The sequence below is a fragment of the Aotus nancymaae genome, unplaced genomic scaffold (assembly GCF_030222135.1).
Source record: "Aotus nancymaae isolate 86718 unplaced genomic scaffold, 86718_ANA_hifiasm-v0.15.2.pri h1tg000057l, whole genome shotgun sequence".
Taxonomy (NCBI): domain Eukaryota; kingdom Metazoa; phylum Chordata; class Mammalia; order Primates; family Aotidae; genus Aotus; species Aotus nancymaae.
Genome location: NW_026988471.1, coordinates 8,012,880 through 8,028,192, shown reverse-complemented (window position 1 = coordinate 8,028,192; position 15,313 = coordinate 8,012,880). Strand labels below are relative to the sequence as shown.

The window sequence follows — 15,313 nt, the reverse complement described above, 5'->3', positions numbered from 1 at the left end:
ACTCAACAAGAAAAGAAAACTACAGGCCAATATCCATGATGAACATAGATGCAAAAATCTACAATAAAATACTGGCAAGCCAATTACAACAGCACATCAAAAAGCTTATCCACCATGATCAAGTAGGATTCATCCCGGGGATGCAAGGCTGGTTCAACATAGCAAGTCTATAAACATAATTCACCACATAAACAGAACCAAAGACAAAAACCACATGATTATCTCAATTGATGCAGAGAAGGCCTTTGACAAAATTCAACAGCCCTTTATGCTAAAATCCCTCAATAAACTAGGTATTGACAGAACGGATCTCAAAACAATAAAAGCTATTTACGACAAACCAACAACCAATATCATACTGAATGGGCAAAAACTGGAAGCATTCCCTTTGAAATCTGGCACTAGACAAGGATGCCCTCTCTCACCACTCCTATTCAATATAGTACTGGAAGTTCTAGCCAGAGCAATCAGGCAAGAAAAAGAAATAAAGGGTATTCAATTAGGAAAGGAGGAAGTCAAATTGTCTCTATTTGCAGACGACATGATTGTGTATCTAGAAGACCCCATCGTCTCAGCCCAAAATCTCCTGAAACTGATAAGCAACTTCAGCAAAGTCTCAGGATACAAAATCAATGTGCAAAAATCCTATTACATTATTAAGGCATTAAAAACATGTAAGATTACCTGAGGGATTTTGAACCATGTCTGTGGCTCCTGTTTGAACTGGTGCAGTGAGCAGGGCAACAGCTTTTGAAGCAATCAGGAGCAGGCACCCACTCTGCCGCTTATGTCTGTGGTGGTGTTGCATCAGTTGCTTACCTCTCTGAGCCTCAGATTCCTCATTTTAAAAATGGAAATAATGAATAACCTGACGGGATGCTAAGAGAGAAATTAGATAAACTAGGTAAAGCACCTGCCTCAGAGATTCGCAGACAGTAGGTATTCAGCCAATTAGTTCAAGTTCCCGTCTCAATTCTTCATAACTTTTAAATATGTTTTTCCTGTTAGAGTTTATATAAGAGGGATGGAGAACCCCTAAATGTACCTTACTCCCAACATTTTACATAATAGACATGAATGAAGACAGTGCCTTACCAGTTTCGTAGTTGAACCTATGCAGACACTCCTTTGAGTTTTTATCTTTTACCCTCCCTGCTTGTGGATTCTTTTTTCATCCCTCTATTTTCTAAAATTGCAGCCTTAAAGCCAAAGACAGGTTGTGCATAGGATGACTTTCTACTGAGTTTAAGTGTTTTTTAAATCCTTTAAATTACATGCCTACATGTTTCCTTCCTTCATATGAAAACAAAATCTTGGACCGTAATGTTCTTGCCAAATAGATTATCTTGGAGATAGACACCCTCAGTGGGAAATAATTTTTGTTTAATGTAGAATAATCGCTTCTAGTAAGTGAAATAACTTTGTTTAGCTCTGCCAGTGGCTTCCATGGCAACTTATATAAGTGCTTTTATGATTTGCACTATTTAACCCTAATCACACCATCCTTAAACACATAGGTCAAACACATTGAATACTTGCAAATGGCTTCTTTTAAACCAGAAATAAACAGACAAATACACTTGAAGAAAGTATACCGTGATGATCTATTTGGCCAGCAGAGTATGTAAGTGCTTTGTTGTTTCCTAGTGTAGTTACTGAGTAGGATACCTATAAAATGCAAACTTACTTTTGTAGACCTTAAAAAATGAGTGTCAGTGAGAACACGTGGCACTGTTCGCGTGTTGTCTTCAGAATCTTCTCTGACCACCACATGAGCATAGATGCCTCTTTTCTCTTCCAATAAGTTATTTTCTCTATTGAGAGTTGTTGTGTACTTAACACAGTCTTCTGTATGTGGACAGTTTCAGCTCTTAATGCTTTTATTACCTTGGCTGCGGCAGACAAAGTGTCTACTTTCTGACCCCCTAAGCTAATGTTCTTTCCAACATGGTAGGAAAGGTGACTCATGGAATAGTTATGAATATACTTTTATAAAAATATTAGGAATGATTAAAATTTATGGGATGCAGCAAAGGCAGTGCTCAGAGGGAAATTTATGGCTGTAAATACCTACATTAAAAAGGAAGAAAGATATTAAATTAATAGCCTGACTTTACACCTTGAGGAACTAGAAAAAGAGCAAATTAAACTCAAAGCTAGCAGAAGGAAGGAAATAAAGGTTACAGTGGCGAGAAATAGAGAATAGAATAACAATAGAGAAAAGTAATGAAACCAGAAGTATTTTCCTTGAAAATATCAACAAAATTGACAGGTCCAATGTGGAAGTCCAGGCCCAGGGGCAGAGGCAGAGCCAGAGGCCAAGGTGAGCAGAAGTGCCTCGAGTTGGAGTTGCTGCTGAGGCCAGGACCTGTTCCTGAGGATTGGTGAGGGTGAACAGGGCTTAATCATGGTAGATTTTTCTCAAGTATTTTTCCAGTCTCTTTGGAACCTGGGAAGTAAGGATTTTAATTTGGGGATTACATAGACAGGAAAAACCACAATTTTGTGCAGATTACAGGTTGGAAAAGTCATTACTAACATTCCTATTATCAGATTTAATGTTGAGATGGTAACTTATAAAAACCATACAGGTCTGGGCACAGTGGCTCATGCCTGTAGTCCCAGCAGTTTGGGAGGCCAAGGCAGGCAGATCACTTGAGGTCAAGAGTTTGAGACCAGCCTGGCCAGCATGATGAAATCTCGTCTCTATAAAAAATACAAAAATTAGTCAGGCATGGTGGCTGGTGCCTGCACTCCCAGCTACTCAGGAATCTGAGGCAGGAGAATTGCTTGAACCCAGGAGGTGGAGGTTGCAGTGAGCTGAGATCGTGCCACTGCACTACAGCCTGGGCAACAGGCGCAAAACTGTCTCAAAACGAAAACAAAAACAACAAAGAAAACATACAGAATTCCAAGACTGGGATTTGGGAGCATAGAGCCATACTGCAGATGTTGTTATTCAAGCACAGATGCTGTGGAGCAGACAGTTGTGACCGAGACCGAATTGGCATTTCCAAGTCAGAGTTAGTTGCCATGTTGATGGAGGAGAGCTGAAAAAAGCCATTTTAGTGGCATTTGCAAGTAAGAAGGACATGGAACAGGCCATGACTCCCTCAGAGATGCACATTCACTTGGGTTATCTGCCTGGAAGGACTGAAAATAGCAAATATTCAAAACTTCAGCAGCCAGAGGCACTGGCCTTCATGAGACAATGGAATGGTTACTTGAAACATTAAAGAGCAAATAACAGTACAGTCACTCTGCTCCTCTGAAATGAAGACGGCCTCATCCCTTGGGAAACAATCAAGTGTGCTTCTCATGACTAAAGGTTAAAGCTGTATGACTGTTGGCATTTACGGGACTGTGACATTTGTAATAAATATAAAAAACAGATACTTGGTTGAAAGGGTAATTCATCTTGACTGAGCCAGTTGCATGTTCTATGTTGTAGGAAATGTTGCTTCCCTGCTTTCCTAACATTAAGTACACATTCTATTTGTATGGGGTTTTTATTCAAATAGTTCTATGAAAGAATGCACTTCTGTTGGGGAAAAACTAGCCCTATTTTTTGAACTAATGGTTGCATCTTTTTTCTATAAACATTAGTAAATATCTTAACTCTTTTTTTTCCTAAAATGAATTTCCAAAGATTGGACTAAATAGAGTAGGCTAGGAAATAGTGTGGGTAGCATAGTCTTCATTTTCTTAATTGACCACTTTGTATTAAGCTGTGTTTTTTAAAAGCTTTTGGATATTGGCCTGACGTTGAGATCATTATTTTAGTGGTTAACTTTACTGACTTATCTGCAGTTAATATCATATTCAGTGACGAAAGACTGAAATTATCACTCCTAAGTTATAGGAACAAGACAAGGATGCCTGCTGCTATGAACTGAATGCTTGTGTCCTGCCAAAACTTTTATGTTGAAGCCCAAACCCCCAATGTGATGTTATTTAGAGTTGGTGCCTTTCGGAGATAATTAGGTTTAGATGAGGTCATGAGGGTGTAATCTTTGTATAGGATTAGTACTCTCCTATGAAGAAACCAGAGAGCTTCTCTCTCTCTTTCTATAGTGTCCTTGATGTCAGGACACAGGAATAAGATCATCTGCAAACCAAAAAGAAGGCCCTTACCAGAACCTGACCATTTGGCACTTTGATCTCTGACTTCCAGCCTCCAGAACTTCAAGAAATAAATGTCTGATGTTTAAGCCATCCAGCCTATGGTATTCTGTTACAGCAGCCTGAGCTAACTAAGATACCCACTTTCACCACTGCTATTCAACATTGCATTAAGAAGCTCTAGCCATTGCAACTGGACAAGCAAAAAATAAATAAAAGAATCAAAATTGGGAAGGAAGAAGTAAACCATCTCTAATCACAGATGACATGATTTTTCTATACATAGAAAAATTCCAAAGAACCCACAAGAAAGCTATTAAAGCTAATAAATCAGCAAAGTTTGCAGGGTACAGATCAACACACAAAAAGTTGTGTTTCTGTACACCTTCAGTGAACAATATGAAAGGGAATTAAGAAGGCAGTTCATTTTACAGTAGCATCTAAAAGAATAAAACACCTTGAACTAACTTTAACCAAGAAAATTAAAGACTCATACACTGACAACTAAAAACCTTACCAAAAGAAATTAAAGAAGACCTAAATAAATGGGAAGACATCCTGTGGTCATGGGTGGGAAGACTAAATATTAGGATATCAGTTCTACCTGAAGTGATCTACAGATTCAATAAAACACCTGCCAAATTCCAGTAGCCTTTTTTGTAGAAATAGAAAACTGATCCTTAAGTTCGTATGAAGTTTCAGGATACCTCAAATAACCAAACAGCCTTAAAAAGAATAACAAAGTTGAAGGACTGACACCTCTCAATTTCAAACATACTGCAAAGCTACAGTAATCAAAACAATGTGACACAGGCATAGATGGACATATAGAGCAATGGAATAGAATTGAGAGTCTAGAAAAACCCTTACATTTATGGCCAGTTGGGTTTTGACAAGGGTGCCAAGTCCATTTAATGAAGAAAGAAAAGACTCTTCAACAAATGGGAATGGGACAACTAGATTGCCACATCCAAAAGAATGAAGTTGGACCCCCACCCCACACCATGTACAAAAATGGACTCCAAATGGATCAATGTGTGCTTTCCCAAGCACAAAGTTTTGTCAATTATCAGAAAGGATAATTAAGGTGAAAATTATTCTATTTTAAAGGAATGGAGTTCTTGAGGAAGAACACCTTTTTGTGTGTGTGTAGTTTATTCACTCTACAAATATTTATTGGACAATTGTGTTGTGACAGTATTCTTTGCAAACCGTTGGAGCTAGAGTGGTGAAAAAAATGAAACTTGTTCCCAGTTTTAATGGAATTTCCAGTCTAGAGAGGGAAATAAATATTAAGAAAGTAATTCCACTAGTGTAGAATTTCACTTACGATACATGTTATGCAAAAAGGTATATGTGCTGTGGGGGCTTGCAATGGAGGAAAATGAGCTGGTCTCCTGGAGGCTCCCTGAGGAGGGGGAAATTGCACCGAGCATAAAGGATGGGTAGGAATTAACAGGGTGAAGATGGAGGGTGTGGCTAGCCCCTGGGGTATCTAGGGTTTTTGTGTTTTCACAGACAGCCGTGGGCGTATAAATGGACTCCATTTTATCTTTGTTTCTGACTTTTTGGCTGCAATGCCGAGCGGCTGTTTTCTGTCTCTCTCAATCTCCAAAGTGTTCTGTGCATGGATGGTATTTAATAAATGGGCATTCACTGATAGAAAGTATTTGAGAGTCTATTAGAAGTTAATTTGTTTCAAGGTAATAAAATTCTAAAGCATTTAAGAGTTTTCTCTGTTTAAATTTTTAAAGAAAATATGTCTTTATTTTTAACGTCTTACTAAATAATGACATTATTAGGCAGCTGCTTTTAGATAAAATGTGATAAATAATACCTTCTTCATAAATTCTGCTCTAAGAATCTGTTTATATTCTGATTTAAAATAGAAGTCTTTTATGTAATTTAAAACCTGATTTTGAATGGAAGTAATATGAATAGTTTATATAATTTCTTCCAAGGAATTAATATGTACTTTGTATAAACCACTGTCATTTATAATCAGAATGCCTTTAACTTACGTTGGTGTTGGCTTTAACAAGTATTGCTAGATTGGTAGCATAGAAAGAAATTGCATTTAAACTTACTAGGAGCTCTTTGATGCCTGAGGTTTTATAATGCTTTCTTTGGGCCATTTAACTGCTGGCAACTTTAATTCACATGATTCATAATACTGGAAATTTAAATTCACTCTTAATTGAAAAGTGAAGTTACTTAAATTCTTTAAATGCTAACCTTTGGAAAAATATCTGAAAAATAAAGGCACATATGATTTTGATGGCCTACTGCCAAAACATTATCATTTACATAAATATCTCTTTCAGCAGAAGAGTTTAATGTATTGAGCTCAGAAGGTTAGAATAGAGACTTCAATCTGGAAGTCAGCAGTAGCCTGTTGGCTTGTGAACAGCAGCATTGTTCATCATACTGAGAACACTGTTGCATTCAGGCAGAAGCAGAGCTGGCATTAAAATGCAGTTAATTTGTTTCATGTGACTTGTCAGCTGTGTGTTTTTATCTAAATCCTTCTAGCTTCTCTTTTTAGTATTTTGTGTTCGACTCCTGAAATAAATGAACTACCTATTTAACTATTTAAGCTCTGATTTTATTGCCACTTGCAACAATTCTACAGGTTTTCCATTTCATTTTACATATATTTAGTAATCAGTTTGAACATGATTTTAATTTATTGAGTAACCCCATCTCAGAGGGCTTTTCTGTCTTGTGCATGTGTATGCGTCTGTAAAAGAGACTTTCTGAAATTAATTAAGATAAAATTGCTACCCTTGTTTTCTCACCAGCACCCTATTCTCTTCTTGTTTGCTAATTGTGTTCTCTGGATTTTTCCCTTAGATGACTTTTAATATTTGGCTAGTAGCCAAGTATTGGGTCTGAGTAAAGTGCTAGTCCCAAAGAAATAATATAACTGTTACTAACATTAGAATAAGATTCCCATTTCACTTTTTGAAAGGCGTGAAAATCTTACTGCTCCTCTGCAACTGTTCTCACTCAGTATAATCTAACAGTTAATATACTTGTTTAATTGGGAAGTGAGTGTTTTGAAGATGTATCCAGTAATTTTTAAACAATTTTTGAAGTGTAGTTGACATATAATAAACTGCCATATTTAAATTGTACAGTCTCACAAGTTTGATAAACGTGTATACCCACAAAGTCATCACCACAATCAAGAGAGTGAATGTTTCCATCAGTTCCAAATTTTTCTACCTGTTCCTTTGATACCCTCCCTCGTCTCCCTCCTGCCCCACATTGCTAACTTCACAGCAAACCGTGGTGTGCATTGTTATTTTAGAATGGTTTATATTTTATAGTTTTATAGAAATGAAAACATACTGCTATACACTCGTTATTGGCTGGATTAATTTAATAAGAGATTCATCCATGTTTTTTGGATCAGTAGTTGATTCCTTTTTATTGCTGAGTACTATTCCTTTGTCTGGATATACCACCATTTATTTACCCTTCCACCTGTTAGTGGACATTTGGGTTATTTCCAGTTTTCTCATCTATGTCTTGTCTTTTAACTTCTCTTTCTTGTTTTTCTTCCGTTTATCCCTCTGTGATGTGTTCTTGTTTACTGCCTCAGATCAAGAATTGTCAACATTTGACCATTTCGACCTACAAAAACTACATTTTCATATAGTAATGTTTAATAAGTGTTTTTAAAATGAATATTACTAATTTTTACATTTAAGAGTCTGTGCATGTTACAGAATTGTTTACATATTGCTTGAACTCAGTTATGCAAAAAATTCTGCATAACAAAAGACTAAGTGACATACTACATTAGCAGGTATTGTGTCTGATTGGTAAAAGTATGTGTTTTTTCCTGTTTTCCTGTTTTTTTCTATATATAGTAAGCATATATTACTTTTACGATAGAAAACAAAACCCTTTGTAAAAAGGAAAACTTATGCTAACTTTTTTTCTAATTTATGTAATTTATTTAAAAGTTGTTCATTTCTTGTTTTCTTTGCAAAGGAAGACCCGTGGTATTCTATTTAAAAAGGATGGGTTTCAGAACCAGTCAGATTCTCTTTTCTAGCTGTGTGACTTTGCGCAGTCTGTTTAATCTGTCTGAGGCCACTGTCCTCATCTGTAAAGCGATAACTCAGTAAATCTTCATTGAGTGGTGACTCTTAGCCACCTTTGAGCATGTGACACACCTGTGCATATGCTTCTCTCCTCCGTTTCCACAGCCTGAGTTCTGCCATGGCCAAAGGCAGTATAATTCTGACTGTACTCATTGTTACCTTTTTTTTTGTAACCATACTACTTTTTTTAGTTTTAGTTTCTCTTTTATTAAAAAAAAATTTTTGACTGGATGAAGTGGCTCGTGCCTGTAATCACAACAGGGAGTGTGAGGTGAATGAATTGTTTGAGCCCAGGACTTCAAGAGCCTCCTGGGCAACATAGTGAAATCTTGTCTCTATAGAAAAATACGAAAATTAGCCAGGCGTGGTTGTGTGAGCATGTAGTCTTAGCTACTCCGGAGGCTAAGGTGGGGGGATCACCTGAGCTGAGGAGGCAGAGGTTGCAGTGAGCCAAGATTATACCACTGCACTGCAGCCTGGGCAGCAGAACAAGATTCTGTCTCAAAAATAAATAATTTTAAAAAACTAAAAATTAAAATAGATTTTTGGCTGAGTGCAGTGGCTCACACCTGTAATCCCAGCACCTTGGGAGGCTGAAGTGGATGGATCACCTGAGGTCAGGAGTTAGAGACCAGCCTGGCCAACATGGTGAAACCCCATCTCTACTAATAATATAAAAACTGGCCGGGCATGGTAGTGCACACCTGTAATCCCAGCTACTCGGGAGGCTGACGCAGGAGAATCACTTGAACCCAGAGGCAGAGGTTGCAGTGAGCCAAGATCGTGCCATTGTACTCCAGTCTGGGTGACAGAGTGAGACTCCATCTCAAAAAAAAAAAAAATAGATTTTTAATCAGACCAAGATGTGTAATTGTTGTATAAGTAACTTCAGATGACATGCAGAATTTACCTTTCTAATAGTGACATAAACAACCTTTTTCATTGATTTCTTATTTGAAGAATATCAAAGAATATTCCAACAACTAAGGATGTTGAGCCACTGCTTGAAATTGATGGAGATATAAGAAATTTTGAAGTGTTTTTATCTTCAAGGACCCCAGTTCTTGTGGCTCGAGATGTAAAAGTCTTTCTGCCCTGCACTGTAAACCTAGATCCCAAACTACGGGAAATTATTGCAGGTGAGTATTAATAGCAAATGTAATGTTTCATCTAAAGTTCTAAAAATTTTTCGTGTTTCTAACTTATCTGTATACATTTCTCCTACTCTATGAAAAACCAAGAAGTGTTGAACTAAGCACTCACAGAAAAGTTAATGAAATTAAATATTGGGAGTCTCAGCATCCTTTTGGGATTGTTAAGAAAATCCTGTTAATATTTGTGGAACTCACCTTATTATAATCCTTCTGCCTGCGCCGCCCCCAACCACCCAAGTCCTTGGAATTGGATTTCTTTTAACATACAGTCATGACTTTATGATGTCCATCCGTTGTAATTTGCCTGTCACCAGTCTTCAGTTCTTAATAGAGATCTCTATCCAGAGAAGTAAGAGAATCTTTATATTACTTTTCAGATATTAACTTAAATCTGGGGACTAGAACCTGAGAGTAAGAGACATTAAGGTTTTTGAATAAATTAAGTTCTAGAGGTCCCACTCTGTGCACACACATAAAACTTTTATTGAAACAGTCTTTTGTATGACATGGCTCTGCTGACATGCCTTTGAGTTTTCCAGGAACTGTGAAGAGATTGCCTTAAACTACTTCTGCATTCTGTTTTCTAGGTACCTGTTACAAGGGTGATGTCAAAAGGGTATTACATGGCTGTGGAATTTGTTGTTGTTCAGAGGTGGATGAGTCTCATAATTTGCAAACCCACAGTCTTTGCTAACATTATATGTGTTAATACCCAACAAATATGAGTTATTCATCTTTGATAACATTAGGAATCAAAAGAACTGCTAGAATATCTTAAATCCTTTAAGAGTCAGAGAAAAATCAATAGTTCAGATAACTGAAGAGAAGAATCCAGATATTGGTGACTTTTCAAATGGTTAAAAAGTTTTTATGCCTAGTAGTTGGTCATTTCTCACTAAAAGGCCTATGAATTTTCAAGATTTTCTGTCTTCTTTTTTAATCTAGTTGGAATCCCTGGCAAGAGTGATAAAGTCATGTTTCTGCCTAGTAACTAAAGAAGAATGTGATAATTTGACTAATTCCTAATGTCCTGTTTTCTGTTGCCTTCTGGGGTCTGATTGAATCTTTCAGATGTTCGCGCTGCCAGAGAGCAAATCAGTATCGGAGGACTGGCGTACCCCACTCTCCCTCTACATGAGGGTCCTCCAAGGGCACCATCAGGGTACAGCCAGCCCCCATCAGTGTGCTCCTCCACATCCTTCAATGGGCCTTTTGCAGGTGGAGTGGTGTCGCCACAGCCTCACAGCAGCTATTACAGCGGCATGACAGGCCCTCAGCATCCCTTCTACAACAGGGTAAGGAAGGTGGAGGCAGCTTTATTTGTAAGAATTTGTTCCAGGGAAACCTCAGTTTTCTGCTTGTGGATACTATTATTGTTTTAAAACTGTACTTTGGCTTTAAAATCGGGAAAATGTAAAATTTGAATATAAAATATGTGATTTTTTTGAAATCAAAATAATTTAGAATTTTAATGTGTTCTAGATCTCAAGAGAGTCTGAATATTAGAGTTTTTTTTCTTTTATTTAAAGTTTCTTGATAAATAAACAGATTCCACAGGGTCAGCAGTGACTGTCCTATACTTCAGAGGAATCTGATTTTTTTGTTTATAAACAGATGTTTTATTTGTTATATTTTGTATAATAGTTTAGATTGGCTTTTAAAACAATGATAAACTTAAATTCCACAGTAGTTTAGTAAGCCTATACTTAATATGCTTTTGTCTTTTAAATGTGAGATGATAACGGGGAAGTACTGCTTATGAAACTCTGATGTTTTTGCCAAATAATAGCACCATAGCCCATTTTTGGAGTTTTATATCAAGTTATCTTCAGTCATCTATAATCTTTTACTTAATATAAATATGATAATTTCCTAGATGAAAAGATGAAACACAACTAATTTTCAGTGGTATTCAGACCCTGTCAAGTTTAGTAGGCCCAAGCTATATTCTCACTTTAATGACCTCAAACAGTAACATTTCCTGTAGGAAAATGGAGCATGAACCTGGGGTTACACTTTCTGGAACTGTTGTCTTACGATGCATTGCAATTTCTTATTTTTACTGTCTCCCTCTTCAGTCTAATTCGAGAAAACATAGGACCTAGTTAGTCATAGAAGCCTAGTGCCTAAACTGCCTGCCTAAATAAATTGCATTTGAGCTGGGAAGAAAGAGAATTTAGAATAAATGTGAAAAAGGATTCCAGAATTTAAACTTTCAGTCTTTGAAAAATGTTGGCTGTATAAGTAATTAGATGCTGTTTAAAAAGACCCTGGAAATGTTATTCCGTTTTTCTATTTAGAAAAGGAGACAAAGGTGGAATAATAGCATTTTATCATGTATTCCATATTTGTAAAATTTAACTGTGTGGTAGGCAGTGTGAAATGCAGGTTTTTATTTACCAGTCTTAAAATCTACTGTTAAGTGTACATAAAATAGGTCCATTGATGCCAGATGAAAATTTGAAACCAAGAAGTTTATTTTAAAAAATGAACGATTACCTTACCATCTAGCCTGAGATACTATGTTCACTAATTGTATGAATAACAATAGTGTAATCATGCTTTTATAGTATTTCATTATTTTTTAAACATTTACAGTTTTCTCTTATTTTTAAATCTAGCTACTTCTCGCTGTAGTTATTTGAGATTTTTTAGTCTTAAGTTAAAAGCAGAATAATTCTTCTAAGCTGACAGGAGTAAAAAGAGTGGGAAGGGCCGGGCGCAGTGACTCACGCCTGTAATCCCAGCACTTTGGGAGGCCGAGGCGGGTGGATCACGAGGTCAAGAGATTGAGACCATCCTGGTCAACATGGTGAAACCCTGTCTCTACTAAAAATACAAAAAATTATCTGGGCATGGTGGCGCGTGCCTGTAATCCCAGCTACTCAGGAGGCTGAGGCAGGAGAATTGCCTGAACCCAGGAGGCGGAGGTTGCAGTGAGCCGAGATCGTGCCATTGCACTCCAGCCTGGGTAACAAGAGCGAAACTCTGTCTCAAAAAAAAAAAAAAAAAAAAAAAGGTGGGAAAGGTTTCACCTCAGTTTAACAGAATCTCTTGAACTGCAGTCTTTAAGTTTAGCCTTTATAATTTGCTATCTCCTCTTTATATGGAGCTGATTACAAATGCATGCTATTGTTTTAAATCTCACATAAACAGTGGATTCCCCACCTGTTTTTTTAAAAATATGCTTGCTTATTTAGGATATAGAGTAAACTCTAGGGTGTAAACTAGAGGTAAGCTCCAGGAACTTGTAATAACATTATTCTTGGAATTTGTGCCAGGGTATTCTCATATATTCCAGACTTTGTTTGGTCTTATTTAGGCTAATCTTTTTTATTGGTAAGGAATAGTATTAGGATTCCAGTTTGCTTCTTTTATAAAGATTATGAGTTAATATTGGTTAAATCACTTAGAACCTGACAGATGGTAAGCTTGTGAACATATTAAATATAGAGAGAAACTCGTGTCAAATTGTAAAGTGCACAACTTTAGTTGCTCTTTTTTCTTCAAAAAGCTTACATGAAATGACCAATATAAAAATGTAAATAATATGTCCTAAGTTTGAGTTTGGTATCTTATAGAATATTGAGGCTTTTTTTTTCTTTTGTTTTGTCATTTGCATTAAAATTTTGGAGTTGTATGTTATTGGTTTCATTTGAAAAATCTCATTACACTTTCATTTCTGTAATTGTTTACCCCTTTTTTGTTACATGTTTTTCCATAGCCATTCTTTGCCCCATACCTTTACACGCCAAGGTATTACCCTGGCGCCTCCCAACATCTCATCTCACGTCCATCAGTAAAAACGAATTTGCCCAGAGATCAGAACAATGGCCTAGTAAGTATATAAAAGGGTAATGAAAATATTAATTTAATAATAAACATAGATAGCATTAGAGGTTTGATTATTTCCTTTACATAGTAAAAGAGTACAACTTATTTTATATGTAGTTTTAATAAACATAACCTATTACTAATGTAAAATGTATTTGTTTTCATTTCTGATAAATATCTATGAAAGGAAAATGACTAGCAGGCTCAGTGAATAAATGTTGAACTTGTTTCTAGCCAGAGATTTCTGGCTTGTAATATGGTGTTTGCTACCAAAACTTTAAAACTAAACTTTTACATTTGCTAATTTCTAATATCTTCTTAAAGGACATATGTACATATTACCTTTATAATATATATATAAATAAACATATATGTATTAATATATATTATAATATTACCTTTATAATATATGATATATAATTATCATATATTATAAAGGTAATATGGCACCATGATATAAAAAATAGAAGATGTATTGAAAGAAGAACATTTTAGTCAAATGGCAGGAATTAAACAAGATAAGGGAAATTCTTCCAATGAACTGTTGAATCTAATTAATCTAAAACAAAAGACATTTGTGCCCAAAATCTTAGGGATTCCTGTTGATAAAAGTAATAGAGAGTTTAAAAAAAGAAACTCTCTATTAATATATTTTTATAAATCAGGATGCAAAAAGCTCTAGCACTTACACTGCTGTTTATTTTTTAAAATGCTATGCAGGGAAGATCTGTTGATATAAAGTGTTTAGTTTCAGTGTGGTGTATTATTTTACCATCATGTTCATTTGTGTTCACAGTTTGGCTCCTCCCTTCCCCCTTTCACCCATACTCTCCTGTTTTGTGTTGTTAGGAAGTTATCAAGGAGGATGCTGCTGAGGGGCTTTCTTCACCCACAGACTCCTCGAGGGTAATGGAGTAGTCCTGTGGTGTGGATCGCTGGCATCTCATTGCTTCTGCCTCAGTAATGACCGTCTTAATTGTGATGATAGCAGCTCACTAACTCTGCATTCGTGGTGTGATGAGCAGCTAGTGTAGAGTAGCTGAATGCTAATAATTATGGTTCATGAATTAATTAAAAAGCGGATGTTTAACTTCACCCATTATTTCCTCCTGCTTTTCCCCTTTTTCAATACATGGGATGGGGGTCTTTTTGATTCTCCAATAAAGAAGGGCTTTTTCTAGCAGCCATCGGGGGTGTTCAGTTGGTAGTATTTGCTCCTTAGTGTTAGCTCTAGCTTTGCCTTTGACTGTTTTTATTAAGCCTGTAGTTGGTATTACACATGTGGAATATTTTAGAAAAGTATCCAGTGTCACCTTTGAGACTGCAAAAAGACACATGAGCTAGATGGTGTAGACCAAAAACACATCTTTAGTAACTCCATCTTAGTGTCTACATTTAGTTAAGTCTTAGTCTAAGTTTTAGTGTAGTACTATATAATACTTCTCTTTGCCTATATATTTGTTAAAATAAATTTTCCATAAACACAGAAGATTGTTCAACATGTAAAAGAAATTATTTATTTATTTTGCCAACACCTTAAAATAGGTTTCTTTAAAAAAAAAAAAAAAAAACTTGTAGAGGAAATCACTTCATAAATTACTATGTAAGTGGCTGGGCATGATGACTCATGCCTGTAATCCCAGCACTTTGGGAGGCTGAGGCTAGTGGATCACTTGAGGTCAGGAGTTCGAGACCAGCCTGCCAACATGCTGAAACCCGTCTCTACTAAAAAAAGTACAAAAATCAGCCAAGTGTGGTGGCATGTGCCTATAATCCCAGCTACTTGGGAAGGTGAGGCAGGAGAATCACTTGTACCTGGGAGGCGGAGGTTGCAGTGAGCCAAGATCATGCCACTACACTCCAGCCTGGTGAGAGAGAGAGAGAGAGAGAGAGAGAGAGAGAGAGAGACTCTGTCTAAAAAAAAAAAAAAAAAAGTACTAAATAAGACTTCGTACTTAATAAGAAGTGAGTTTGTGATGAGATTTAAAATATCTTCATTTAGAATGTAGAATTTAAGGACCCAGTTTGTATTTTAACTTCGGTTATTTACAGACTGTGTTACACCCATGTAAATATGGTCAATTTAGC

At 36.4% G+C, this 15,313-nt stretch overlaps 1 protein-coding gene across 8 annotated transcripts in view; it reads left to right on the top strand.

Annotated features, from left to right (window-relative positions):
- Positions 1-15,313, top strand: part of KIDINS220 (kinase D interacting substrate 220) — a 119,227-nt gene that overhangs the window by 87,440 nt on the left and 16,474 nt on the right. For 4 of the 8 annotated variants that reach the window (XM_012438848.3, XM_021669011.2, XM_021669012.2 and 1 more), the window contains exons 23-26: positions 9,198-9,376; positions 10,463-10,686; positions 13,116-13,229; positions 14,075-14,131. In XM_012438848.3, coding sequence (XP_012294271.2) covers positions 9,198-9,376; positions 10,463-10,686; positions 13,116-13,229; positions 14,075-14,131 — 574 coding nt within the window. The remainder of the gene's footprint in view (positions 1-9,197; positions 9,377-10,462; positions 10,687-13,115; positions 13,230-14,074; positions 14,132-15,313) is intronic. The other 4 variants (XM_021669014.2, XM_021669013.2, XM_021669016.2 and 1 more) reach the window with 2 other exon arrangements.